Source organism: Suncus etruscus, chromosome 9 (assembly GCF_024139225.1).
Source record: "Suncus etruscus isolate mSunEtr1 chromosome 9, mSunEtr1.pri.cur, whole genome shotgun sequence".
NCBI classification, from domain to species: Eukaryota; Metazoa; Chordata; class Mammalia; order Eulipotyphla; family Soricidae; genus Suncus; species Suncus etruscus.
Window position 1 is genome coordinate 47,945,920 of NC_064856.1, and position 27,220 is coordinate 47,973,139.

The 27,220-nt window shown below is 38.7% G+C and overlaps 1 protein-coding gene across 1 annotated transcript in view; it reads right to left on the reverse strand.

Moving 5' to 3' along the window:
• UVRAG (UV radiation resistance associated) overlaps nucleotides 1–27,220 on the reverse strand; it is a 328,462-nt gene that overhangs the window by 26,129 nt on the left and 275,113 nt on the right. Inside the window, exon 14 of the mRNA XM_049780278.1 lies at nucleotides 7,512–7,603. Within this exon, the coding sequence (XP_049636235.1) occupies nucleotides 7,512–7,603 (92 nt within the window). The remainder of the gene's footprint in view (nucleotides 1–7,511; nucleotides 7,604–27,220) is intronic.

A 27,220-nucleotide genomic window follows, 5' to 3' on the forward strand; every position in this document is an offset into this window, starting at 1 on the left:
TTTGCTCTAGATCCCATCTAGTGCTATCTTTTCAGATGGGCTCAGTCACCCACCCCCATCACACTAGGAAGAAGTCTTCTGAATGTTATAAATTACTTTAAAATGGTTCTTCATACTTTATTTTTTATATTATTTGTCCCTATGTCATTAACTCAATTAGACTACGAGCTTCTTGAATGCAAGTTCAAGGAGCAAATTCTCAAAAAAAGAAAAAAAAAATAGAAAGGATGCCTTGCTTGATAATTCACATGCTTGTCACTTTTCAAGTCCCTGATTCTCTAATGTTAGGCAGGAAGCACAGCATGGGAAAGACACAGTACCTCAAATGCCTAGTAGGTAAGATTTGGTGGAGAGGCGAATGTGAGCAAATCCATGTTTATCTTTGAATCTGCCGTTGTGCCTGTGGAGTGGATGAATGAGGCAGGATATGAGCTGGGCCTTGAAATGAGAGCAACATCTGGACAGGGCGGAGGCAAAGGCAGCCTGCTCTAGTAGTGGGAATTCATCTGAGAAAATAACTGAAATGAGACGTGAATGTGCTAAGTCTGGGGGTCAGTTTAGATGGGGTGAGAGAATAGTGGAGGGACATATTGAGTCTTTGTCCCAGGACCTGGAGACTGGGGGTCCCCGACACACCCCATTCACAGCAGCCACAGCACATAATCTCTTCAGCTGAGTTCGGAACTTATCGTCTTCCTGGCAGCCATCAAGCAGCGGCTTGTGTATGCATTCCTCCCTGACCATAACTCAGCGCAGGCATCAGCTGCCATGTGCATCGCCATCTGAATCCAGACCAGTTCAGTCAGTGGTAATGAAGAGAAAAATGGGAGACTTAAGGGGCACACTGGAAATAAGTAAACTATTTAAGTAAACTATTCAAGTACAACCTCTAGCTAAAACTGGACCTGCAAAAATTGTTCTGTTTGGCACTAATGACAGGGTCATTGGGTGAGAAAATGGGGGTTTCTTTTGGAGAGCAAAGAGGACTAAACTGGGGGAGCTGTCTTCCTAAGAAAAAGGGGTTGTTCCAGCATTGATCAGGTTGACACTTTCGCTATTACGTAAGAATTCTGTAAAGTGAAATAAAGTCACTATATTATTAGAGGACTTTGAATCACACCATCTCTTATTTTAAAAAGAGACCAAACTGTGGTCTCTCTTTGAAGCATACCAGCAGTAGGAACTCGATGACTCAACTGACCGCCGGCAGTCTGCAGTCCTCGAGACCAAAGAACATGCAGTGATTTGCTTCCACGGGGACCAATTTAAGAGTGGTAACAATCACACACGGAAAATGGCAGTGTTTTCTTTCACAAAAGATGTCAGAGATTCCCTCCGGAGTATGAGTTTTTTTACCCTTTGCCCCAAGGAGCAGAGGCCTGGGAGGTAACTCCTCAATTCGTGGTTGCTTTTGGAAACTCACAGATTTCCTCTGAGGCTAAAAGTGCTTGTCCCAGCTTTGTTTAGATTTGTACTTGCAGACCGGCTTCCTGCAGTGCTCTTGACTTGAAGTCATTTTGCAGCATTTATCCTGTGGTACTCTGTATCTGCCTGAGTAGGCTAGTTTTCATTGATGCACCACAGTGAAGTCAATGTTCCTTCATGTTAATATATGTGGCTCAGCTGGCACAGAGGGTTTGACATAAATAAGTGAACCTAAGGCTTAGAGAGTAAATAGCATCAGTGCTAGTAGTGAGTTACAGATTCTAGTATTAATTACGATTCATAGCATACTCCATTCCTGAAAATTTGTTTTATTTCTCTGTATTAAGAACGGAGAGTTTCTGGGTACTGTGTGCTTTAGTTGGGGAATGGCAGTCAGAAAGCAGGGCGTAAATATTCCAATGCCTGTATTCTGGCTGACAAAGATTATTTCAGGAGAAATCACTAAAGTAATGAACAAAAATTCATTTTGCTATGAGTCTTCGCATTTTAAATATTGACTTTTTTAGTTTAGAATTTTCAATTTTGTACTTTTTTCCCCTTGGGAAGAGGCCCTAAATAATATAAATTCTAATTTATATCACAAATCTTCGATTCCCTGTGCTCCTAAAAATGAATTTTCTCTCTAGCTAAGGAGGCCTCTTCTTTGCTAATAAAGTACTATTATGCCTTTTCTTAAACTGTTTCTTTTTGTGTGGTGATGCAGCAAGGATGGTGGGAGAGAAAGAAGAGGAGAGCACATTCCAGATAGGGACAGTGAGTGAGTCAGGGAAGAACTTGTTCAGGTGACAAAGAGGAGACCAGTTTAGGATTGTGAGCAGGAGAGTAACAGCATGGTGGCAGATAAGATGGCAAGAAGAAGGGGTCAAGCAGAGCACAGATGGCTGTGGCCCCTTTATTTTGACCACTTGAATCTAGGGAGTGATTAAGAAGTAGCTAAATTTCTCCCTTAGTTATGGCAATGCCCAGGGGACCAAACTGACAGTTCTGGAGCACAGCAGGCAATGAATACTTTAGCTGTGGTGCTCCTGTATATGCAGGCTGTAGTGCTTGAGGGAGGTCACTGTGATGCTGGATGTCAAACAATGGTGCAGGGACACATTTTCACAGCAAGTAAAGCTTCCTGCTGACACACAGATCTGCCTGTGTGCCAGAGACTGAGCACAGTACCCCTGACCTAAATTTTTTATTATAACACTGATTTACCAAGTTGTTCATAATACAACTATTTCAGCCATTAAATATTCAAACATTAATCCAACCACCACGATAACTTTCCCTCTACCAGTGTCCCCAATAACCCACCCACCGCCCCAGCCTGCCACCTTGAAAGCATAAACAAATTTACTTCATATTGTTTGTTATAACACAAAGGCAAATGGAATTATCAAAACTTAGATCAACATAGGTCAACTTGAAATGATCGTTTTATCTCTCCATGGTGTTAGTAAAATCAGTGTTTCAAATTTACTGGGCTGTGGTTGGTGCCAGCTGAGCCTTCTGTATTACTAACTAAACTCAGTGAGTTTGGTGGCCAAACCAAACTCTTTACCACTGACTCACTCCATATTTGCCTGGAGCCTTTCTCAAGCCCCTCTACAACTAAATTAAAAAAACAAAACAAAACAAAACAACTGTGGAGAATAAACAGAGGTGGGGCAAGAGTGAATCGAGGCAACAAACTAGATTTGTGTTTGTGTCTTAGAAAGAATGGCTTGAGCAAAGATGGTGATAGTAGAGATGGTGAGATGTGGTTGGGTTTGGCCTTTATTTTGAAGGTTGGAAGAAAATTATTTATTGATGAATTTAATTAGGCTAGAGCTGATAGAAATGAAGAAAAGAAGGGAACCAAGGTATGCCCTGGCTTGCGTAACAAGGGTGCCATTTGCTGGGAGGAGGGAGATTTGAGGAAGGAGGGCCCGAAGTTTCAAGGCTGAGAGGCTGTGTAACTCCCTGGGAAGGCAAGTCTTGGACTTACAACCCATCAGAGTGGCTTCCACTGGAGATGTAACTGTGGAAACCATCAACAATTAGGCAGCTTTCAGAACTGAATGAATGAGATCACATGAAAAGAGCACAGAGAAAGAAAAGGAGAGGAGGAATTGAGATGGAATCAGGGAGCACCCCATATTCAATGGCCAAGGAAGGAGGAACACACGGTGAGGGTCAATATGTGAAAGCTATGAAAGGAGCATGTTTCATGAAGGTAGGAATGGACAGCAAGAACAAAGGCCAAGATGCCAAACAGGCTAAGAACAGCAAAGAGACCATCAGGTCACACAGAGTTCAGTAGGCACCGAAAAGGATCAGAAGAATTTCAGATACTGATAGAACTGGAGCCAGACTGGAAGGCGTTAACAAGGAACTGGAAAATACAATATAAATAATAGACACCTAATCATTATAAACCATAAATTAGTACTTCAAAATCTACAGGCCTCCAGCCCCTAAATAAAAAATGCTAGTTTTATTTTCTGTTATTGTTGTTAAGTGCTATCAGACCCTCAAAATAGAAACTGATTTTATATAAACTGTTTGGGAGAATAGAAAAAAATAAAGATCTTTGATTTATTTTATGAGACTGACAGAACACCAAAATCAGACAAAGATCATTACATGAGATATAAAAAAAATAGGCCCATCTCATCTCATGGGTAGATATTCTAAAAATATTAGCAAACTGAATCTAATAATATACTAGAGTTTATTCTGGGGGGGGGCGGGGAGAGATGTTTTAACATTTCAAATGTATGGAGCATAGAGTTTAAGGTGCTTGCCTTGCATGCAGCGGACCATAGTTTCAACTCCCCACTACATGGTCCTCAAACACGCTGCCAGAAATAATCCCTGAGCATATATACAGCAAGAAATAAAATGGCCCCTAAGCACTGATAGCTATGATTAAACCCCAGCACCCCACCCTTGGCAAATATATTAATTTTACTGATATGTTAAAGTAAAAGAGGACAAATGTAAAAATATCTAATAGAAAATATCTAATTTTGTATTTTGGAATATTGTTTAGGGGGCTGAAGGTACTCCTACCAGCACTCAGGCTCAGCAGTGATGGGGGTCACCAGAGCTTTACCCAAGAAGTTTGAGGGACCATGCAGTGCTAGGAATTGAATAGGGTTTCTCTGCATGCTGCATGTTCTCAAGGCACAAGACACATATTCTCTCTAGCCCTCTTAAATAGATTAAATAATTAAATAAAATTTTAATTAAAATCTTAATTTTCACGACTTAAAATTACTTTCTTTTTTTTTGAGTGTGTGTGTGTGTGGTTTTTGGGTCACACCCGGCAGTGCTCAGGGGTTATTCCTGGCTCCAGACTCAGGCACGGGGGACCATATGGGACGCCGGAATTCGAACCGATGACCTCCTGCATGAAAGGCAAATGCCTTACCTCCATGTTATCTCTCCGGCCCTTAAAAATACTTTCTGAATTAAACAGTTAGTGAACTGAAAACAGAAGTTTTCCCTCCCTCCCTTCCTTCCAGTAAGCCCAGGGTATACTCCTGGCTCTGTGCTCTGGAGATCATATGTGGTATCAGGTATGGAACCTGGGTTGGCCACATACAAGGCAACTATCTTATTTTCCTCTGTATTATTTCTCTGGCCCCAATAGCATTATACTTGCAGTCACTTATAAGACAAAGATAAAGACGATTGCTGTTTCTCTTGTATAATAAAACATTAAAAAATTACTTTGCCACTAAGTTACCCTTAAGGTCCTTCTATTTTTTCTTTTACATCAGAGAAAAAAAATGGGGGCCTCCCCAGCATTTCTTGCGGGCCCCGGTGCAACTCTTTGTGATGCTTGGGGCAATCAGGGTGTGTGGGAGGGAGAAAATTCCATGCTGGGGATCAAATTTGGAGCCTCATGGTGCATAGCACATGCTCCATACCTTTAAAGTATCTCTATTTTATTACATTAAAACTCAATGCCTACCTTTCTTTCCTAAAGGCACACAATTTCACACTAAGCTTTTATAATTATCTTGATATTCAGAGCAGAGTTCTTCAAACAATTGTGCTTGGTTACAGAGGAGTTTGATTTAATATCACAGATCTGGGGTTGGAGAGGAGTTAACAGGGGTTTAATAAGGGTTAAAGTGTTTGCCTTGCAAGCAGCCAACTCTACTTTAATCTCTAGCACTACAGTGTCCTGAAAGCATTGCTGGTTGTGGCCCCCTGAGTGTCAATACAAACCCCAGACCACACAGTTCCAGGCCTACTGAGCACTGCTTAAGAATTTCCTCCCCAACAAAACAAAACAACGCAAAACAAAAAGTCAAAATAAAGATTAACCACAGGTGTCCCTTATTCTCCTTAAGGTCAATCTTTAAGGCACAAAAAAATATTAAACTTCTTTTCTCTTTCTAATTTTGTTTCATCCTCACAAACTGGATGGTAAGGGCAAGGATTATAGAGAATTTACGTTCTAGAGAAGAAAACCACACAGAATATGGGATCAGAAATCAATCATCTTGACGATATAAACCATTTTGCTTACACTTGTCTAACTTTAAAGACCTAATTTCTATTATTATTATTATTATTATTATTATTATTATTATTATTTAGTAGTAGTAGTAGTAGTAGTAGTAGTAGTAGTAGTAGTAGTAGTAGTTGTTGTTGTTTTTGGAACATACCCTGCAGCGTTCCTGGCTCTGCACTCAGAATTCACTCCTGGAAAACTCGGGGGACTGTACAGGATGCTTGGGATCAAACCTGAGTTGACCCTGTGCAAGGCAACACCCTACCTATTGTGCTATTGCTCCTGCCCCACCATTTTTATTATTTGGTAAGCTATTCATCATCATTTAAGGCTTATTACTTCAAGAATTACTATGCATCAGAGTATAGTTTAGCATGTGGCTGACCCATGTTCCTGGATCTTTGAGCATAGAGTCTGGATCCAGGTGTGGACTAAACACACACACACACACACACACACACACACACACCAGGTGTGGACTAAACACACACACACACACACACACACACACACACACACACACACACACACACACACACACTGCAAGCAAAACCAAGAACCTTTCATTAGCTAATAAAACAGCCTAATGGCTTATTGCATCTGTCACTTCCTCTTCTCTTCTTTTTCCAAATGGTTCTTGTATATCCTGACAAAGACCTTGTTGGGGCTACCTTTGGTGGTACTCAGGGCTTACTCCTAAACATGAGATCAGAGATCCATGAAGTGTCAGCAATTAAGACTGAGCCTCCTGCATGTAAAGTCTGTATTTCAGCTATCTCTCTCTGAAAAAGTACTTTTAAGCAGCAGCTTCTCTTTATGGTATAACAGACACTGACATCAAATTTAAAAGAAACACTCTAGTATGTGCCTCCTAATCTCAGCCTAGGTGCTGACAATGTGATGTACTCCTGTCTTTCTTCCCTTACCTGTCACAGCCATGAATCCCAATGCTCATTCTATAAATAGGTCCTCCACTTGTTCTTCAGAAATCTGGTGGCTCTATGTCTCTCTTATACTGGTGGGAGGAAGAAGCTCACCAAATGCCTCTCTTGGTGATTTTCAGCTAACCAAGCTAGTTAAGAGTCTGAAGAATTGGTGCTCTTCAGGCTCTGAGGTACCAGGGATTACCAGGATAACCCCATTAATGCTTGGGTTCTCCAGGGCTGCAACTAGTAAGACACAGGGGACTGCGTGGTGATGGTAATGGCACTATGGTTGGCTACATGCAAGGCATGATTTTTATCCCCAGTATTATCTCTCTCTAGTTCTACTATGTCTTCCTTTTATGAATCACATTGCTGTCCTCCAGCCTGTCGCAGCTATGCACTAGCCTTCCTTTCCCAGCCATCCCCCAATGTGCAGTACCCACCCCCTTGTTGAGGATGTTTCACTCTCCTCAGTTAGACCAGAGTTCATATCTATTGGATGCTGTCGTCTTTCCTTCTCTTTAACCATCTGGAGAGAGTGAGAAAAGCCAGAAAGCAGGTGTCTAGCAAGAAGGAAATCAGGAAGTTTCTTGGGATCTTCCCCAACATATTTTCTGATTCTTAGAGATAAAAGTACTCACCACCTGACCATCAATCCATGTTCCATGAAGTTTTTCAGGTTAGGAAGGGTTTGCCTCAAGTCTGGAGTGCCTAATCCATGTTGATATCTTAACTGCAAAGGTAGAAACACAAAATTAAAAGAAATTCTGATAAATGCTTATGAAATATAATTCATCAGTTAATTCATCAATCACACTTTGGGATGCTATTTAAAAACAGTCTTTTGAATTTGAGAGAAGCACTGCTATTAAGGAAAATGCCTTGCATGTGACTAACCCTGGTTCAATTCCTGGTACTACATGATCCCTGAGCATGGAGCCAGGAGTAAATCCTAACACCAAACAACAACAACAACAACACAAAACAATAAAAGAAAATCACTCATCAGAAATCAGTTTTCTTGGGCACTCTTGGTTTTGTGTGCTTAGTGTGAAGGATCAAATCTAGGCCTTGCACATGCAAAACATGTACTCAACCCTTTGCTGGCCCTACACTGAGCTATTAAAAGAAAAATGCTAAAACCTAATCTGGTCTCTTGATTGGCCAATTTATATACCTAAACTAAGGCAAACATGTTAATAGTAAGAAACATAGAATGTTAAAGCTAAAAGGTATCTTACAACACTTAAACCAATCTTTTCTTGTTGCAGAGGGGAAATTGAAGCTCTGCACATGGATGGAAACTCTCCAGACAACATGTTTCAATGGCAAAGATATTAGCCAGAGTCTCCAACTCACAACTGTGTTTGTTATTCTACCATCTAACCCAAAATCCGAGAGGAAAACTGGTACAAATTACTGGAGAAGATTGAGGGAAAAAAGTTTTCCCTTTTTCAATGCTAGCTTGGTGACCTAAAATCACCTCCTAGATTTGCTAACCTTGAATTATAAGATCTACTCCTATATTAAATGACATCATTTTGTGTATTAATATTAAATATTTTTCCATATATTGATAAAAGCAAAATGGCTGATATCCCAATATGACATTCCTGAATTCATTGTTTCAATAAAGTGAAATTGTTTACACATGGCATGAAAATTTCACCTGTGATTCATACTGAAAATATTAAATATAAAAAAACACTCATGCTGAAATAATACTAAACTATGTGTCCCTGAGCCAGTATATAGTCAATTCCCTGATCCAGGGTCCATAATAGAAGTGGGGGTTGAATTCTTTTCAGAGATCATGATGAAAATTTCTCTCCAAGTCTGATTTCAACCAAAATAGGAAAATATGAAATTTTAAGACCCCACCCAGGTTTTAACTCTTCCTTTGCTTCACAGCACAATTACTTCTATAATAGAATATAAGGATAGTATAGCTAGAAACATTTTCAAAACCGTATTTTCTTTCATAAATGAAGAAACTAGGATTCACAGAGCTGATAAGAGTCAAAGCCAAACCTCAAATTCTATCTTTAATGTAATTCTTTTAATTTCCAACATACAAAATGGAAAAGAAATTTACATAGGACCAGGGATATGGCTTAGTGGTAGAGCACTTGCTTTGCGTGTGTGAGGCTCTGGGTTCTATCCTCTGTACCATACACATACAAGTCCTGGCCCATATAAGTTATTGGTATTTTTCATATATTATTAATAATAAAATATACATACTGTTAATAAGTCTAAGTTATTCTAAGTCTTGTGACAGACAAAATAAGCAAGTTTCTTGTTCCAGTTTGTTTGTTTGTTTGCTTGTTTATTTATTCTTGTTCCAGTTTTTAAGCCATTTCTTTGGCGGGGGGCACACCTGGTGGTGCTCAGGGATTAGTTACTCCTGGTTCTGTGCTCAAAACTACTCCTGGCAGGCTCGGGGACCATTAAGGATGCTGGGGTTGGAACCTGGATTGTCTGCATGCAAGACAAACGCCTCAGTACTTCCTGTACTATGGCTCCAGCTTCCTTAAGCTGTTTCTTTACCTTCCAATTTCTAAATATGCTGATATTAACATTCTTACATTTCCCATACTAGCTTTAGATATCTTCCTTATGCTCTAACCATGGAAAAATGTGAATCTGGCTTTTTAAAATTACTCTTCTTTTACACAATCACCTTATCCTTTCATCCACACATATTACCCACTAATCTGATTAACATAAGGTTTTAACTTTGCTTTCAAATATACTTATCTTCAACACATTCAATATCAATTTTTAAAATAAAATCAGCATTGCTTACTTTGTTGTGTACAAAAACTATCTAACATTGTGTCATGTAATATATATATATGTATATAGTTTGTTTATATCTTTTTGCCATTACCAATGTGATAGTTGCAGTTTTCTCACTTATTATCTATAGTTTGCTAATAGTACTGGGTATATATAGGTACCTATCAATAGATCTACTTCCAAGTAGGACAAAACTAGAAAGTAACTTTTAGTCTGAAAATATTTCTTAATATTAAATATCCTATCAAGTTAATTTTTCCTTTGAAAATTTATTTTCTGAAGTTCCCTCTCAGGGTCAATTAGAACTGTATGCTCTCTAGACTTTGTCTTTTTAGAATCTTCCATGACTATAATCCTAGACATTTTGATGAATTTTTCTTTTGGGTTAAAGTTGTTACTGTTTTCTATATTTCAAGATTTCCTTTTAAGGGGCCAGAGAGATAGCATGGAGGTAAGGCATTTGCCCTGCATGCAGAAGGTCGGTGGTTCGAATCCCAGCCTCCCATATGATCCCCTGAGCCTGCCAGGAGCAATTTCTGAGCGTAGAGCCAGGAATAACTCCTGAGCATTGTGTGACCCAAAACCAAAAAAAAAAAAAAAAATTCCTTTTAAATTATTTTCTATGTCAGCAGAGTATATCCACTGTAAGTTGCATTTTGAGAAAAGAAAGCATAAATTGAGTTTGCTTAGATATAATACAGGCTGAACAAGATTTTCATTCATAATTTATAAATTAAAGCTGTGGGGAATTATTGAGTCTCTCATCCCCCTAATTCTGAATGTCTTCTAAAATCAATACTATCATGATGGGGATTTTTATGAGCCTTATTTTTTGTTATGGATTTCTTTTTTTTGATAACTTTTTTTTGTTTGTTTTCCGGTTATACCTAGAGGGATCTGAGGACTACTTCTGGCTCTGTGCTGGGGGAAGGGAGTGTCATTGTGAAAGGTGCTTGGGGAACCATATGTATTTGAGGACTGCACCCAGAACTTCTACACCCAAAGCATGTTCTCAGATTATGTATACAGTGACTAATAACCTTCTTTGCAGTCTTTTGTAAAATACTTATTATTCTGGCAGAGAGTTCTTTCCTGATTCCAAGTCTCACTATAGGCATTCTGTATCTAATCACATCCTATGTTCAAAGAGCCGACACAAGTTCCATTTCCAGAAGGAAGTACTCTGATTTATTCCAGAATAAGAAGGCAATATACTACTCTTCCTAATCCTTTCTATACTGCCTTTCAAACTGGTCTCTTTAGAAGTCTAAACTATTGAAGAAGAACCTGAAAAATAGGAGCTAATTATAATTAGTAAATTAAATCAACTGCAGAAGAGTTGAATACCAGTGTGGACACTTAATTACTTAATTACTAGCTATTTGACTTTGGCTAAAGTCACTTCACTTCTGAGTTTGTTTCCTTATTTAAAATGAAGATATTATTGACATTAAGGGTAGAATTTAAGTAAGATAGATTACTTATATAGAGTACCCCAAATAATACCAAACAGTGCTCAGGACATTTTATTATTATTATTATTATTATTATTATTATTATTATTATTATTATTATTATTATTATTATTACTATTATTATTACAATCCATATATATTTTGTCTGTTATCACTATCACAGCACCTAACACAAGTTTGGCATACTGCTGGCTTTCAATAATGACTTTTGGAATGAGAATCAAGAAGAAAATAAAAATAAAGATTTTAAACCTAAGGGAAAATCTTAAGTACACAATCCACAATTTTATTTTTTGTTTGTTTTTGGGCCACACCCTGTTGTGCTCAGGAGTTACTCCTGGCTCTGCACTCAGAAATTGCTCCTTGCATGTTCAGGGAACCATATGAGATACCAGGGATTTAACCTGTGTCTGTGCTAGGTCAACTATGTGCAAGGCAAACACCCTACTACTGTGCTTTTGCTCCGGCCCCACCTAGACATTTTTTAAATAATAATTTTTACTTTTTTTTTTTTTGGTTTTTGGGCCAGTGGCACTCAGTGGTTACTCCTGGCTATGTGCTCAGAAATCACTCCTGGCTTGGGGGACATATGGGATGCTGGGGGATTGAACCTTGGTCCGTCCTAGGTTACCACGTAGCAAGGCAAATGCCCTACAGCTGTGCTACCGCTCAGCCCTCTAATTTTTACTAATTTACTAAGTTTCTGATAGCAGGCACTAGGGGGAGGTAGCAATAAATACACAAAAATGTCAGTATCTGTAATTTAATTTATATATTAAAATGGAGAAACTGAAACAAGATGAAGGAGTCATATTCTTTGTGACAGACCCAGTTCAGCTACACTATCATTAACATGAAAGAATTATTTTCCTACTTGAAAGTCAAAAATTTTCAGACTCCCCCCTCCCCCCTTTGGGCCAGAGAATAGTAAAGCATGTAAAATGCTTGCCTTGCATGAGGACAACCAGGGTTCAACACCTAGCTTCTCAGATGGTACCCATGCATAATGAGGAGTGCTGCAAGATGTGGTACAAAATCAAAATGAACAAACAAAAATAGGAAATTGCTTTAATTACATAAAGTAGTGCAGTAGACACCAGAGAGGAAAAGCTGCTCTTCCCTTTTTTGCAGCTAACACTAGGGGTGTTGAGTGATAGTCCACATGTATATGAGCACTGCAACCAACTGTACAATGTGTGTGTGTGTGTGTGTGTGTGTGTGTGTGTGTGTGAGAGAGAGAGAGAGAGAGAGAGAGAGAGAGAGAGAGAGACAAAGAGAGAGAGAGAGAGAACAATCTTTTTGAAATAGACCATCTATAAAAGCCTGTTCTGTAATCCCATCTAAATGCTCTAAAAACTATGAGTGGACTATGCATATAAAGATTTTTAGAAAAATATGGCTAGGGATAGCCATACTCCACAACTGCTGCCATGGCCACTCATTGGTTAGCTCCATAGACTGATTTTACAGCTTTACCACTGATCTCTGCAGAGATGCCTAGCTGGCCAAAACTCCAGGTATGCCAGGATCTGGGCTGAATTCTCCAGGATTTTGTCAGAGGGAGTGTGGGCAGCATCTCCCCAACCTTTTTGTACTTTTGGAAGCCCTAGCAACCACACCCATGTCTTACAGCAGCTGTCATGTCAGATACAGAACTTGGAATTCCTGAGCCACGGAGCTGCATATGTGACCATGTGACACTTCGAAATTTTTCAATACTGACACCCCTGTAGTACACACCAAGTTAGATGGTAAAGTAGCATAGAAGCCAGATAAAGCTAACAAACAAAACCAACAACAGAATGATCAACCAGCAATAAGCAGCTTTATAAATCTTCAGACAATGACTTAATGAGCCCCATTGAGATATATAATAATTTTAACAAATTTCTTTTTGCTATAATTTTTTAAAATAATTTCATTACCACTTAGTTGTAAACAAGTAAATTATTTCATGCCTGCTAGGGCATGAGCTTGGAAGTGGGTGGGAATATGGGGATAATGGTGGAGAAATTTTACACTGGTGGTATTATTTTACAACATGGAGTGGCAGAAACAGATATATTTTGTTTTAAAAACAGAGCAACTATGTAAACCATAGCGTTGAAATAAAATAATGAAATTTGTTTTAAAAATATGGCTAGGGCACAACACATTTACAATGCTGAGAGAGGAAGGCACATTAGTGTATATCTTAACCCTTATACTATCTCTCTGGCCTGGCCCTTAAGTAAAAGTTAACTCCCTGATAAGGTATTAGTAAAAATAGGAAAGAAAGAAGATATGAGACAAGAAGGAAAGGACAAGGAGAGCAAAAGTTGGGTGAGCTAGATTTACTCAGTTCTTACTGGCCCCAGATAGTCATTTAACAATATTTACTTAATATCCAATATCTAAGCACTATGAGTCAGCTCTGTCTTTGGAATGACAGCCCTGGAATCAGTACGCATGTGTGTTACCTTGGGCATGTTATATAACTAACTAGTGCCTTTTCTATAAAATATGACCAACAATAGCTGTCTCATAAAGTTGTTATAAGAGATCAATTAGAATTTTTATAGAGAACAGAAACTTCCCTGGCCTGACTTTTAGAGGTTGTTCAACAAAAACTATTGAGGGCCGAGAGTTCTAAGCTCAAGAGTTCAGACTTTTTATCTTGCTTGTCTAAGAGGAAGAATCTACTACAAGGTTTTAAACAATGTGAAGAAAACAACTCCAGAGGCAGCTGTGAGGGCTAACTTGAAAGACTGAAGGCCTCTTTAAGAAATCTTGCTTGCACATTCCATTAAAATCTTCCCTCTCCAACTACTATCAACACTGCACACTTCCCTAAATACAACTCCTTCTGCTCTCACTTCTAAGTAAGGAAGACAGATGCCAAAAAACCCTTGCAATAAAATATTGCTTTGGGCCTGTTTAACTGCTTTAAATTAGTCTCTGAAATAAACACCTTTTGTAATAACTTCCTACTGCAGCACCACCCAACATGTCTAAGCATTTTTTAAGTGGAATTTTGGTTTCAATTAGCTAGAATTTCAGCTTTAATGATTGGCTTAGAACTCCATGGAAGAAATTAAATATTGGGGTAAGTCTATGGTAGTCTAGAAGGTGAAACATTGATGATAAATTAGACGGGAGTGGAAAGAAGTTTCTTGGAAAAATGAGCAAGTGCTATTGTCTATTGGCAAAAGAAAACTTCTATTCTAAAATAACCAGGAAGATCTAGCTTAAAGTTATGGGAACCAGCAAAAAGGAAAGACAACCAGCACAGGCTGCTCTTCAAACCCATCTTCTCCCTTCTCACTTGCTTGTCTCCATATTTCTTTGTTTGCTTATATCTACTCTGGAAAAGTGTGTTTCCTCTTGAATGTCTTTCAATAAAAACAAAGGCAAAAAAGACAAGCAGCACAGAGAATACATTGAGAACACAGTACTCATAGTACTATCAATTCCATTGTGTTTCCTTCTCACATCATCTTTTTGTATAAATATTTTCCCCAAAGTGACATGGTTTCATCCTCAAATACTATTCTAGTAAATATACTAGGTGTCTTACCAAATAAAGCAGATCAATTATGATGGTAGGGATCTTGTAGTTAAATTAATAGTTCATACATCTTGGTAAATTATGGTCCACTGAGTACAGTAGGCCATTTGCAACTTTGGAGATCATATTAATAAAATGTGGTCAGTTTTTGGAGAAATAAATTCTGAGCTCTTACACTCAATCATATCCTTCTGTTGAGTTAAGAGGCCCACTTTAATATCAAATTGTTCAATTTTATTTTTATTCTTTAAACACACTTTTTCCAAGTCAGGAAAGACTGTGGGTTCATACTGTCGGGAGAAATTCAGTATGGACAACACACACACACACACACACACACACACACACACACACACACACACACACACCCTTTTAAACGATACTCATCTACATAAGGCCACTTTTTGAGTGGTTTACTAGTTCCATATGAGGCTGAGCTAAGCTGCATGATATGTTTGATACAAACAGTCTGTTACGGTGAGGGAATGTGGATTAATACAATGCTTCAACAAAGGTTACTAAAAGATCAATACTTTCATGATGAGATTACAATGAATTTGATTATAAAGAAAAGTGGTCTAGAGAAATCAAGGGGGGAAAAATCAACCCAAGAAATAAAAATGCACTTATGTATGAAAGACTGATTTTCAGTTTTGACTTACCTAGTGACAAAACACTCTACAGGACTAGTAACCAATATTTTTATTCATTTTTAAGTTACAGTTTCACCAACTTGAAAAAACTAGCTTAAGAATTTAACAAAAAGAATCTACTATGGAGAAATAAAATCTGCCTTCCTTTTAAAAAATACAGCTTTTTCAAATGTGTAGAAAAGCTACTTTAGGAATATTTAATATGAACAATAATACTGTTTCTTATAGTGAGCTACTGCAACATATACCTCTAAGGAAAAATATAAAAACCTGATTATGGGCCTCTGGTTGCAAGAACAACCTAAGTACTTTTCCATCTTCATCTACAAACCATGCCAGTTCTTTTCAAAAATAGATGTTATAATGTAAACATTGGACCCAGCTAAGGTCTACCGTTCTAAGGTTTGGAAAAGTCTTAACATCATGTCTAACAACTCTTAAATCTAAGAAATGAAAGTTTCTTCCTCCTATTCAAACCACTACTCATCTACTCATGAGATTCATATTAGAGCTGAAGAGCAGCAGCCAGCTGCTTCAATTCATCCTCCAAGAAAAGTGGAAGGACAGTGCCTATGGTCAAAAACACTGAACACAGGTACCAGATTCTAAAATTTGAATTTGAAAACATAGGTTCTCCTCTTTCAGTCACATGGTTCAATGGTTTCTGTGTTGTATGATACATAGATTGTATTTAAACAAAGCTTATTACAAAAATCTATGAGATTAAGAACATTTTAAAAAAGGTGGTCCTTGTCAGCCTGATCCAGTGAGTCTATTGCTGCCAATTCTTAAGAACTAAGAGAGGGTCAGTGTAGCATATTGCAAATGAACAAGCAAAGTAGAACTGGACATTTGTTAAAGGCAAAGCAATGATTGTAATCTGTGTTAATAATCACAAAACAAATGTTACGTTCTCCAGATGCTAAAGGCTATATATCGACAAATTTACAAAAGATCCATGAGAACAGGCATTCAAGTTATTAAGGCCAGCAATTTTTTTTGCCCTTCTAGTCCTTATTTTAATATATCCAAACATCCTAAAGAGTTCCAAATTATCTTAATCTAAATTGATCCAATTCAACCATTGTTTCCTGTTCACTGTAATCTTAGTGAGAAGAATGGGTAGACATTCTAGATTCTTCAGGAATTCTTATCAATGGAATCAGAAGATACTTAGCTTCATTCTTTATTCCAAGTATATTGTAAAAATTAATTTATTGTAAAAAATTCAGCAGTTTATTGCATATGTTAGCTGTTGAGTAGAATGCCATTGTAGAACTGTACCAAAAATTGCTAATCTAAATTAATTGGTTAAGATATTTTTGTTTTGTTTTTGTTTGTTTTGAGGTCACACCGAGTGATGCTCCCGGCTAAGAACTCAGAAATCGCTCCTGGCTTTGGGGAGACAATATATATAGGATGCCAGGAATTGAACCCAGGCTGGTCCTAGGTCAGTTGCATTCAAGGCATACGCTTGTGCTATAGCTCAGGCCCCTATTAAAAATGTTTTAATAACATTTGAGCACAGGTTTATGTTTGGACTAGTCCAACCCTCTTACCTCCACTTTGCTGTTGTAACTATTGCTGAGATGCTGGGAGTCAGACACAGTAGGTTGTGGTGTGCCAAAGGTAAGACATTTAGGTGAGTTCTGAGGATCATAAAAATGCAGTGCTGCCTGGAGTGTAATTAACTTTTGGGATAAGGATGAAGACCAAACTCATGGCCTCATGCTTGCAGTGTAGTGCTCTGCTATATTCCTGGGCCCTGGATAGTATTTTGTTTCTCTTGAGTGGATACTTATGAATACAATTCCCGGACTGAGTGGTAGTTATGTTAGCTTTATTTTTTAATTGCTCAGCTGTTTCAGAGTGACTATACAACATTAAAAAGAATTTTGGAGCACACCCAGCAGTACTTAGGGGATCATGTGAGGTGCTGGGGAATGGACTGGGTTGGTCACATGCAAAGCATGTATTCTTTCTCCAGTTCATGCCCATACAGTTTTATGACCCCACCAGCTCTGATCACTGTCAGGTGTTAAAAAAATTTATCCATCTCCAATAAATATGTAGTAGTGTTCAATTGTAATTTGAACTTGAAGTTTTCTAACATAATAATATGAAGCATCTTTGTGTGTGTGTGTGTGTGTGTTTCTTTTATTCTCTGTAATCTCCTCTACTAACTGGCAGTTTCTGTGTTCAACCTCTGATAAATACCTACTTCATTATATTAGTGTCTTAAATTTTTTTTTTGGGGTGGGGGCCACACCTGGCGGTGCTCAGGGGTTACTCCTGGCTGTCTGCTCAGAAATAGCACCTGGCAGTGTCTTAAATTTTTTAATGTCTTCATTAACCTTTTTTTTTTTTTTGGTTTTTGGTTTTTGGTTTTTGGGTCAACCCTGCAGTGCTCAGGGGTTACTCCTGGCAGGGTCAGGGGACCATATGGGATGCTGGGATTCGAACCACTGTCCTTCTGCATGCAAGGCAAACGTCTTATCTCTATGCTATCTCTCCGGCCCTGCCTTCATTAATCTTAAAACCTTCTAGTTAATTCCATTTGTGTTTAATCTAGCAAGTATATCATTTACTCTAACATGGATTCTTTTAATCCAAATATTTATTTGTAAAGAGCCAGAGAGTTCTTATGCATATAGAAAACAAAAATGAAAATGTATTATAGGGGCCAGAGTGATAAGTCAGTGGTAGGGCTTTTGCCTTGATATAGTTAACCTAGACACTGGTCAGATCCCCGGCATCCCTTATGGTCCCTTGAGTCTGCCAAGAGTGATTTCTGAGTGAAAAGCCAAGAGTAACCCCTGAGTGCTACAGGGTGTGGCCCAAAAACAAAAAGAGAAAAAAAGCAATAAAGCAAGCAAGCAAGCAAGCAAGACAGGTGAAAGAAAGAGAAGGAAAGAAAAAAGAAGAAGGAAGGAAGGAAGGAAGGAAGGAAGGAAGGAAGGAAGGAAGGAAGGAAGGAAGGAAGGAAGGAAGGAAGGAAGGAAGGAAGGAAGAAAGAAAGAAAAAGAAGGAAGGAAGGAAGGAAGAAAAAGAAGGAAGAAAGAAAAAGAAAAAGGAAGGAAGAAAAAAGAGAAAGTAAGTTATAACTGCAGGGATTCATTCACAGAATTCAATTAAATCTAAATATTGCAGTTTATTTGTTTCGTTTTTTTTTTGTTTTTGGGTCACACCGGCAGTGCTCAGGGGACCATATGGGATGACAGGATTCGAACCAATGACCTTCTGCATGAAAGGCAAACGCCTTCCATGCTATCTCTCCAGCCCCAATATTACAGTTTATTTGGAATGAAAAGTACACAAATATACTATCATAAATCTGATTATACGAGACTACTCCAATTTCTTTGGAGCAAAATATATAGACTACAAACACCTGTGATAAACAAAGTAACTTAATCCAATGTAAAATTACTGAACTTTGTACGTGGTGTTGACAATGGTGGAAAAGGAGAAAGTTATCCCTGGATATATGCAGTGCACTTGTTCCAACCTGCCATTTCTTGGGCATTGTTCAAGGGCACCTTAAATAAAATAGCATAGTATTTGCATAAAACTTATACACATTCCCCCCCAAAACTTTAAATCATCTCTAGGTTAGGTATAATACCTAAGACAAAAAAATGCTATGCAAATCATTGTTATACTGCATTGTTTGGGGAGAAAAAGGGGAAAAAAGATTTGTACATATGCAAATCATCATAGTTTAACTACATAGCACATATATTTGATCTGGGATTGGCTGAATCCACAGATGTAGAATCTGAGGTTACTAAGATGGTCAACTGGTATGCATGTCTTATTTTTTTATAGTCAGAAAAATTGGAAATAATTTTGATATAGTACTTTGTGTATGGTGTTTTGCTTGTTTTTGTTTGAGATGCAGGGATTGAACCTTGTACTATCGTAAGTTCAAGGCATGTCTTCACTCCATCACCAATCTATATTTCAGGTTCTGGAATAATCACTGTATTAATAAAATGATAATGACTGGGGTCAAAAAGATGCACAGGAGGGAAGGCTAGTACTTCTTATAGTACCTGAGCACCTCAAAGAGTGAGGCCTGAGGACAGGGATAAGAAAATGTCTGGAGCAAACCTGGTTGTACCCCCTCCAAAAAAAGAAAAACTTATAATAAAAATTATGCTATAGCTAAAAATATACTTATCATGTGACCAATTATGTTAACCAATTAGGTTAAGGATTTCACATTGTATCATTTCATTTAGTCCTCAAAACCTTCCTTAATAAAAAACCCAGACAATCAGTAGTAGAGGTTAGATTTATTTTCCAAGTTTGGTGACCCAGTATAACCAGTTAAAAATGATGATGGCAGGGCCAGATACAGCACATCAGGAACAGCATTTGCTTAGCATGCAGCTGTCCTGGGTTCTATCCCAGGACCCCATATGACCCCCCCCGAGTCTGCCAGGATTGATTTCTGAGTTCAGAGCCATGAGTAATCCTGAGTGCCACTAGATGTGGCTTTAAAGAAAAAAAAAGAATGATGATGGCTTGCTCTTCAAGCCTGTGTTCTCCCTTGAACACATATCTTGCTCCCCTTAGCTGTCTCTATTTCTAGTTAAAATTCAAACTCTTACTCTCTTTTGGACATGTTATTTCTTTTCTTCTCTTCCCACTCCAATTTTTCTTCATGATTTTCATTCAATAAAACTATCTTGTAACACACACACAAACAAAATAATGGTGATAATGGTAATGCCAATAATGGCTAATGTTCTTTTCATTTTGCAAAATATACCAGGCAAGAAGTCTGGTTTTACTTATGCCATTTGATTTAATCTTCATAATATCCCTATTAAGTATGGTCCCCATTCTACATACAACAAAGTTTAAAATGATAAGGAACTGCCTGAAATATCACAGGTAGTAAGGAGTGGAGCTGGGATTTAATTCTTTTACATCCTCCCTTCTAACAGTCAAAATATAGCTTGTAAGTTGGTTAGAAAAGACTGTTTTCTCTTTCATCACTTAATTCCCATTACCAAGAGACCAGAGAAACACAATCCCTTTGCTGATAGATGTTTGACAATTACATCTCTCTTCAGCTGTTACTTCAGTGCAACTAAAGCTTTGTCTTTACAAGTCTTTACTTGTTCGGGGCAGGAGGGATAGCACAGCAGTAGGGCATTTGCCTTGCATGTAGCCAACCCGGGACTGACCCGAGTTCGATCCCGGCATCCATATGGTCCCCTGAGCCTGCTAGGAGCAATTTCTGAGCGCAGAGCCAGGAGTAACCCCTGAGCGCTGCCAGGATTTGCCCAATCCCTCCCCCCAGAAAGACTTTGCTTGGGCTGGAGAGATAGCACATCGGTAGAGCGTTTGCCTTACAAGTGGACAACCCGGGATAGACCTGGGTTCAATCCCCAGTATCCCATATGGTCCCCCGAGCCTACCAGGAGCAATTTCTGAGCACAAGGCCAGAAGTAACCCCTGAGCACTGCTCTGTGTGGCCCCAAAACAACAACAAAAGAAAGGTCTTTGCTTGTTTGGCTCAGCAGTACAACACATGCCTTTTCTCAGGTATAAGGCCATGGATTTAGTCCTATGACACAAAAATAGAAATAATAACCTCCACTTGCAACCTCTTCATTCTTCTTTGTTTCTGAACTCCCTCCAGTTTTCCTGAAAGAAGCTGGCAATGAGGTGCTCTAACTGGAAGAAATTTTCTCAAAAGCCTTTTATTCTCATTAATGATTTTCCCTCGAAAACATTAACACTAAGGGCTGGAGATAGGGTCTGGAGCGATAGCACAGCTGTAGGGTGTTTGCTTTGCACGAGGCTGACCCAGGGTGGACCTGGGTTCGATACTTGGCCTCACATATGGTCCCCCAAACCAGGAGTAATTTCTGAGCACATAGCCAGGAGTTATCCGAGCGTCACCGGGTATGGCCCCACAAGCAAAAACCAAAAGAGAAAAAAGAAGAAAAATGGGCTGGAGATATAGTATAGCAGGTATGATACTTACTTTGCACACAGCCAACCAGAGTTTGATCCCTCTCAAACTATATGGTTCTCTAAACATGCATAGTACAGAGACAGGTGTATTAAAAAAAAGTCTATAGAAGCAAAACTCAAACTTTAACTTTGCTCAGCTCACTGCATTCTTTGCATGTATGATGTTCTGGGTTTGATTTTGTCAAACATTAATTTTACTATAGTATCTCCTTCACATCTTTAAGATTTTGTGTGTCTGTGTATGTATGTTTGTGTATGAAATTTTCTTGACTTTATTTGAATTGCATTAGAGCCCAAAAGTACACATGCCCACTATTCTATGAGTCTTTGTGACACTCATAAAAAATAGATTTAAAAATTGTAGCTTCAAAAAAATAGAAAAAGAAAAAAATCAATAAACTTCCGACTGCAAAATGTTCTTAGTTAATATATGCTCTTATAATTTGGCCTGGGAGAATTTTACTCATCTCTTGATTTCACAAATTAAACAAAACCAGGGACAGAAAGATAGCACAGTGGGTAAAACATAGGGGTGTCTCTCAAAACCCAAAACAAACAAAAAGTAACCCATGAAACTACAAGAAAGGTGTGCAAGGTATGATGGGTTATCACAAAATGACCTAACCATGGATGACATCCTGAAGGAGGCTAACCACCTCTTAAATGAACTATAGGTGAATCCAGAAAGAAAGTATAACCTTCCAGGATAGTTCGGAGTGTAGTAGGCAGAATCAAAATAGACACATGACCTTCACCACTTGCTTACTTTATATTTTTGATAAAGGGAGATTATCTGGGTGAGACTAACCTAATTATATGAGCTTTATAAAAAGAGGGAGGGGCCAGAGGATAGTAGAGGGTAAGGCATTTGCCTTGAACATAGTTCAACCAGATTTGATCCCTAGGATCCCATGGGTCCTCAAAAGCCCAAAGAGAGTAATTCCTGAACTCAGAGCCAGGAGTGTCCCCTGAACACAGCTGGGTGTGGCCCCAAAGCCAAAATAATTAATTAAAAAAGAAACAGATTGATTTGTTACTATTACATATGATGCTGAACACTGAAGAGGTGACACCCTGGGAAAACACACACACACAGACAGAAAGATACAGAGACACACTGAGACATTTGAACTGCCGAAGACTTATAGGACTACCTGGAGATGGAGAAGTCATGTGAAAGGAATGCTAGGGGTCTCTAGGAACAATGAGTGACTTCTAACTTAGAAAGTAAGCAAGTAAATAGATACCTCAGACCTACAACTGCAAGGAACTCAATTGTACCCACAATTTAAGGGAGTTTAGAAGTGAATTATTCCCAAGAGCCCCCAGATCCAAGCTCAGTGTGACCAACTTTGATTGTAGCCTTGTCAGATGTGGGTCTTGAAGCCCACCCAGATTCCCAACTTAAAGTAATTGTGAGCAAGAAGTAGATGTTATTTAGCTGAAAACTTTGTGGTAATTTGTTATGAAGTAAAAGAAAACTAATACAGGTGGAAAATATTACTTCTACCTTTTACCGGAAGATATTTAGAGTGAAATCATGGGTAAAACCTGGCCAGAGCAGCAGTTCCTTGACAGACAGATAACATTAAACACATGGACATATTTATCCAATGGCTAATTTAAGTGCTCAGGGTGAAGGGGTTAGAGACACCGAAGAATCATCCCAAACATTATCTGTTTTATGAGTCTTAGTTTTTATTCTCCAGAGATTATGGTCCTCCAAAATATTTTGGAAGATTTGATCAGGTCAAGAGCCAAATTTGAATGTTCAACTTTACAGAAAACAGAAGAAAAAAAAAAAAAGAACCACATGAATAGCAAATTTAGAGAGGACACAATCTGTGGTTGTTACAGCAAAGCACAGAATATTAAATACTCCCATTTACAAACTAGGAAAGCACCATATATTTGAAGTACAAACACACAAGCGCGCACTACATCATTCTTTTATGTTATACTTCCAGTATTGTATAGAAACAAAAGCAAGCAAATATGATTAAGTAATCATTTAATTAGTAGACAATAAATATCTTAGGCCCTAGATGAATTTATACAAAAAAAGAAGAGCATTCCTGCTTTTAGAGTAATTGTAATATAATCAGACATATTAAATAGTGTTACAGTGTAGTAATTTACAGGATCACAGAAGAGATACTTAGCCAACTCTAGGGGAAATAGGGATGTTTAGAAAGAAAATGAGAGGGGCACAGAGGTAGGTGTCTGCCTTGCACGTGGCTAACACAGGATGGACCCCGGTTTGTATCCCAACGTACCATATGGTCCCCTGAGCCTGCCAGAGCAACTTCTAAGCACAGAGCCAGGAGTAACCCCTGCATGCTGCCGGGTGTGACCCAAAAACCAAATAAATAAACAAACAAATAAATAAACAGAAAGGGAATGATAAGGTTATCATTTGGGCTACATAGATTTTACTTCATCAAATAGTACTAGATCAAATAGTACAGAAGAAATTGCAAGCATCAAAGCCCAGATTCAATAGGATATGGGTAATAGCCAGCAGTATGGAACAGGAAAGACAAGGGATGAGAGAAGAGCACGAGAGAATCACCAGAAATGTCCCGAATAGAAAGAAGATTAACTTCCTATAGATGGAATAGCTGAGAAAAAAAAAGCAAAATTCCAAATTCTAAGTACCCCAAAGAAGTAACCAGCATATCTGATGACAATGACTACTCATGATGGAGTTGTTGAACAGTTAGTCTCAAAGAAGGACAATGGTTTTGAACAGGGAGGGAAAAGGGGCAAATTACCTTTCTTATCCTTTTCCACTCCATCACCTTGATTTTGAGAGGGACAGAAAGCCAATTTCCAATTAAAGGATTGTAGACTTCAGTTAAGATAAAAAAATAAAGGAAGGGATTTATGGTTACTAATAGTTTGCAGAGGACTGGGAAGTCTTATCTCAAGGGACCTGGATGTTCTGTTTGAGTGAGTATGCCCTGCAAGTCTGGGAAACCAAAGATTTAATTTGGATTAAAAATATTTCCCTGTTTTCAGTAGGACTACATATTAAGGCACTATCAGTAGTCTGTTCTTGGGGCCAAAATAGTACAAAAGATAGGCACTTGCCATGTAAGTGGCTGATCAGGGTTAGATCCCTGACATCCATATAGAACACTAAGCAATGCTGGTAATAATTCCTGAGGATCATTGGGTGTGGCCCAAAACAAACAAACAAACAAACAAACAAACAGCCTATTCTTGTAACAGTACTGGAGGTCTTTTTTTTTCTTTTTTTGGTTTTTGGGTCACACCTGGCAGCACTCAGGGGTTACTCCTGGCTCTACGCTCAGAAGTCGCTCCTGGCAGGTTTGGGGGACCATATGGGATGCCAGGATTCGAACCACCGTCTTTCTGCATGCAAGGCAAACACCCTACCTCCATGTTATCTCTCCGGCTCTATACTGGAGGTCTTTGAAGCAGTCAAACTAGTCAAATTAGTCAAAACTAGTCAAATTAGTCAAGAAAAGAACTGTTTCATAGAATCTGTCACTTGAGGTCCTTTCTTTGAGGCAGGCGGTCCTGGGCAAAATTTGAGGCACAGTTTCTATCAGGGGAGTAGGTAGGCTTGGTGAAGCATGGAGTCATACTAGGAGAGCATAACCCAGGAGGCACTGTGCCTTTTTTTGTTTTTGTTTTTGTTTTTTTGTTTTTTCGGGCCACATCCGTTTGGTGCTCAGGGGTTATTCCTGGCTAAGCGCTCAGAAATTGCCTCGGGCTTGGGGGGGGGGGACATATGGGACACCGGGGAATCGAACTGTGGTCCTGATCCTTGGCTAGCGCTTGCAGCTAGCGCTTACCTCTAGCGCCACCTCGCCGGCCCCGCACTGTGCCTTTTTAATCTTTTCACAGACCAGACCAGTTTTCTATAGCATCCTTGACAATCATGGAGCTTTAGTAAGAGTATTTCTAATAACTAGTTAGTTGATTATTTCCAGGCCGCATTTCCATTATTGGGCAATTTCTTCATTAAAAAAATATTTCAGGGGGAGAGATAGCTCAATGGGCTTGAAAGCATGCACTGCAAGTGGGGGAAGTCAAGGTTTCACCCCCTGGCAACACCACCACCACCAAGAATAACCCCTTCCCCCACAGGGACAAAGAGGATTAGCTTGAAAGCACTGCCAATATGGCCCAATCCTGTACATGTTATTTCTCATGTAAACTAAAATTTATCCAATTTTGACTTCTATCTATTTTTACTAACTGATTTTCAAATATAAAAATAGATGATTTCTTCCCTTGGATATATGCTTTACTTATGTATCTTTTCTTTATTAAAATATTTTTGGCCATACAGACGTACTTGGGGACCATATACAGTGCTGGGATGGAGTCCAAGTTGGCTATGTACAAGGCAAACAAACACCCCACCCAATGTACTATTCCCCAGGACACCTTTCTACTTATGTTTTTGATTGTCTAGTATATATTTAAGATACTTATTTTTGTATTTATTAATACCCCCATTACAATGTTGATGCCTATGAGATAAAAGAGTTAAGAGAATATTAAAAGAGAATGTATCCTGGGTTCCAGGGCTGGATCTTGGTTTTGTCTTTGTCACTCTTAGAAGTGAAATATGTGAGAACACCAACCTTCTCGGTCCCGCTTATGTTAAACATTCTACAAACTGAACACCCAGAAATGCTTGCCATGTCTTAAATAATGTGACCTACACTGATTCTTTGACACAGCTATTCATATGCTATCTGTTATTGCATTAGTCTGGAAGATCCCCTTCTAGTTCATTAGATCTCTGGCTTATTATAAAACTGAATTAATGCTTTTTATCAGGTTTAGTCTAAATGTTTATTTTTCTTGTTATTTTTGGGCCACACCTAGTAATGATCAAGGGTTATTCCTGGTTTAGCACTCAGGAATTACTCCTGGCAGTGCTAAGGAGAACACATGAGATGCTGGGGATCGAAGCTGGGTTACCAGCATGCAAAGGCAAATGCCCTCCCTATAGTACTAAGCTTGTCCTACAATTTAGCCCAAAGATTATAAACTAAGAAGCTTCACTTTAAAAGCTTGAAGAGACAATACAGGATCTAGGGCATTTGCATTGCACACAGCTGATCAGGGTTTTATTCCTCATTATCACATATCATTCCGCAAGCCCTACCACAAGTGAGCCATGAGCAAAGAGTCAGGAGTAAGCCCTGAGCATCACCAAGTGTGGCCCAGCACTCCTCTCCCCAATAAAAAAGAGGGAAAAAGTTAATAAATTCTCAAGTTATTGTTATCTTTGCTTCACAAATGTTGGTATAGGACCAGAGGATTTAGCAATTTCTTAATTTCTTTCATTCTTGGGTGGGGGCACTTCCAGTGGTATCAGGGACCCAGGTCTCAGACATACAACACCTGCTGAACTATATTCTCGCCCAAATTTATTTCTAAAAGTTACACATTTTAAAAACCATCCCCAAAAGGTGACTAGTGCATTAATAAAACTGGTCTTTTTTTGGGGGAGCCTACATCCAGGTGTTTGGATTTACTCATGTCTTTGTGCTCAGGAATCAGGTCGGCTTAGCTTGGGGGACCATATATATAGGGTTGCTGGGGATTGAACCCAGGTCAACCACATACAAGGCAAATGCTGTACAATCTTTCTGGTCATAAAACAGACACATTTTACTTGAAGTTCATGAATTCAAATACTATTATCTACAAAACTATTTTTACCTTCTTTATAGCATTTATAATGTGATAAACAAAGGCTAGACCTCCAACTTCTCTTTCTCCCTTTACAGTCTATGTGTATGAATGTTTAGAAGCTGTTCATTTTAAGAAGTAATATGAGGGTTGGAGTGATATTGCGGTAGGCATTTGCCTTGAAAATGGCCGATCCC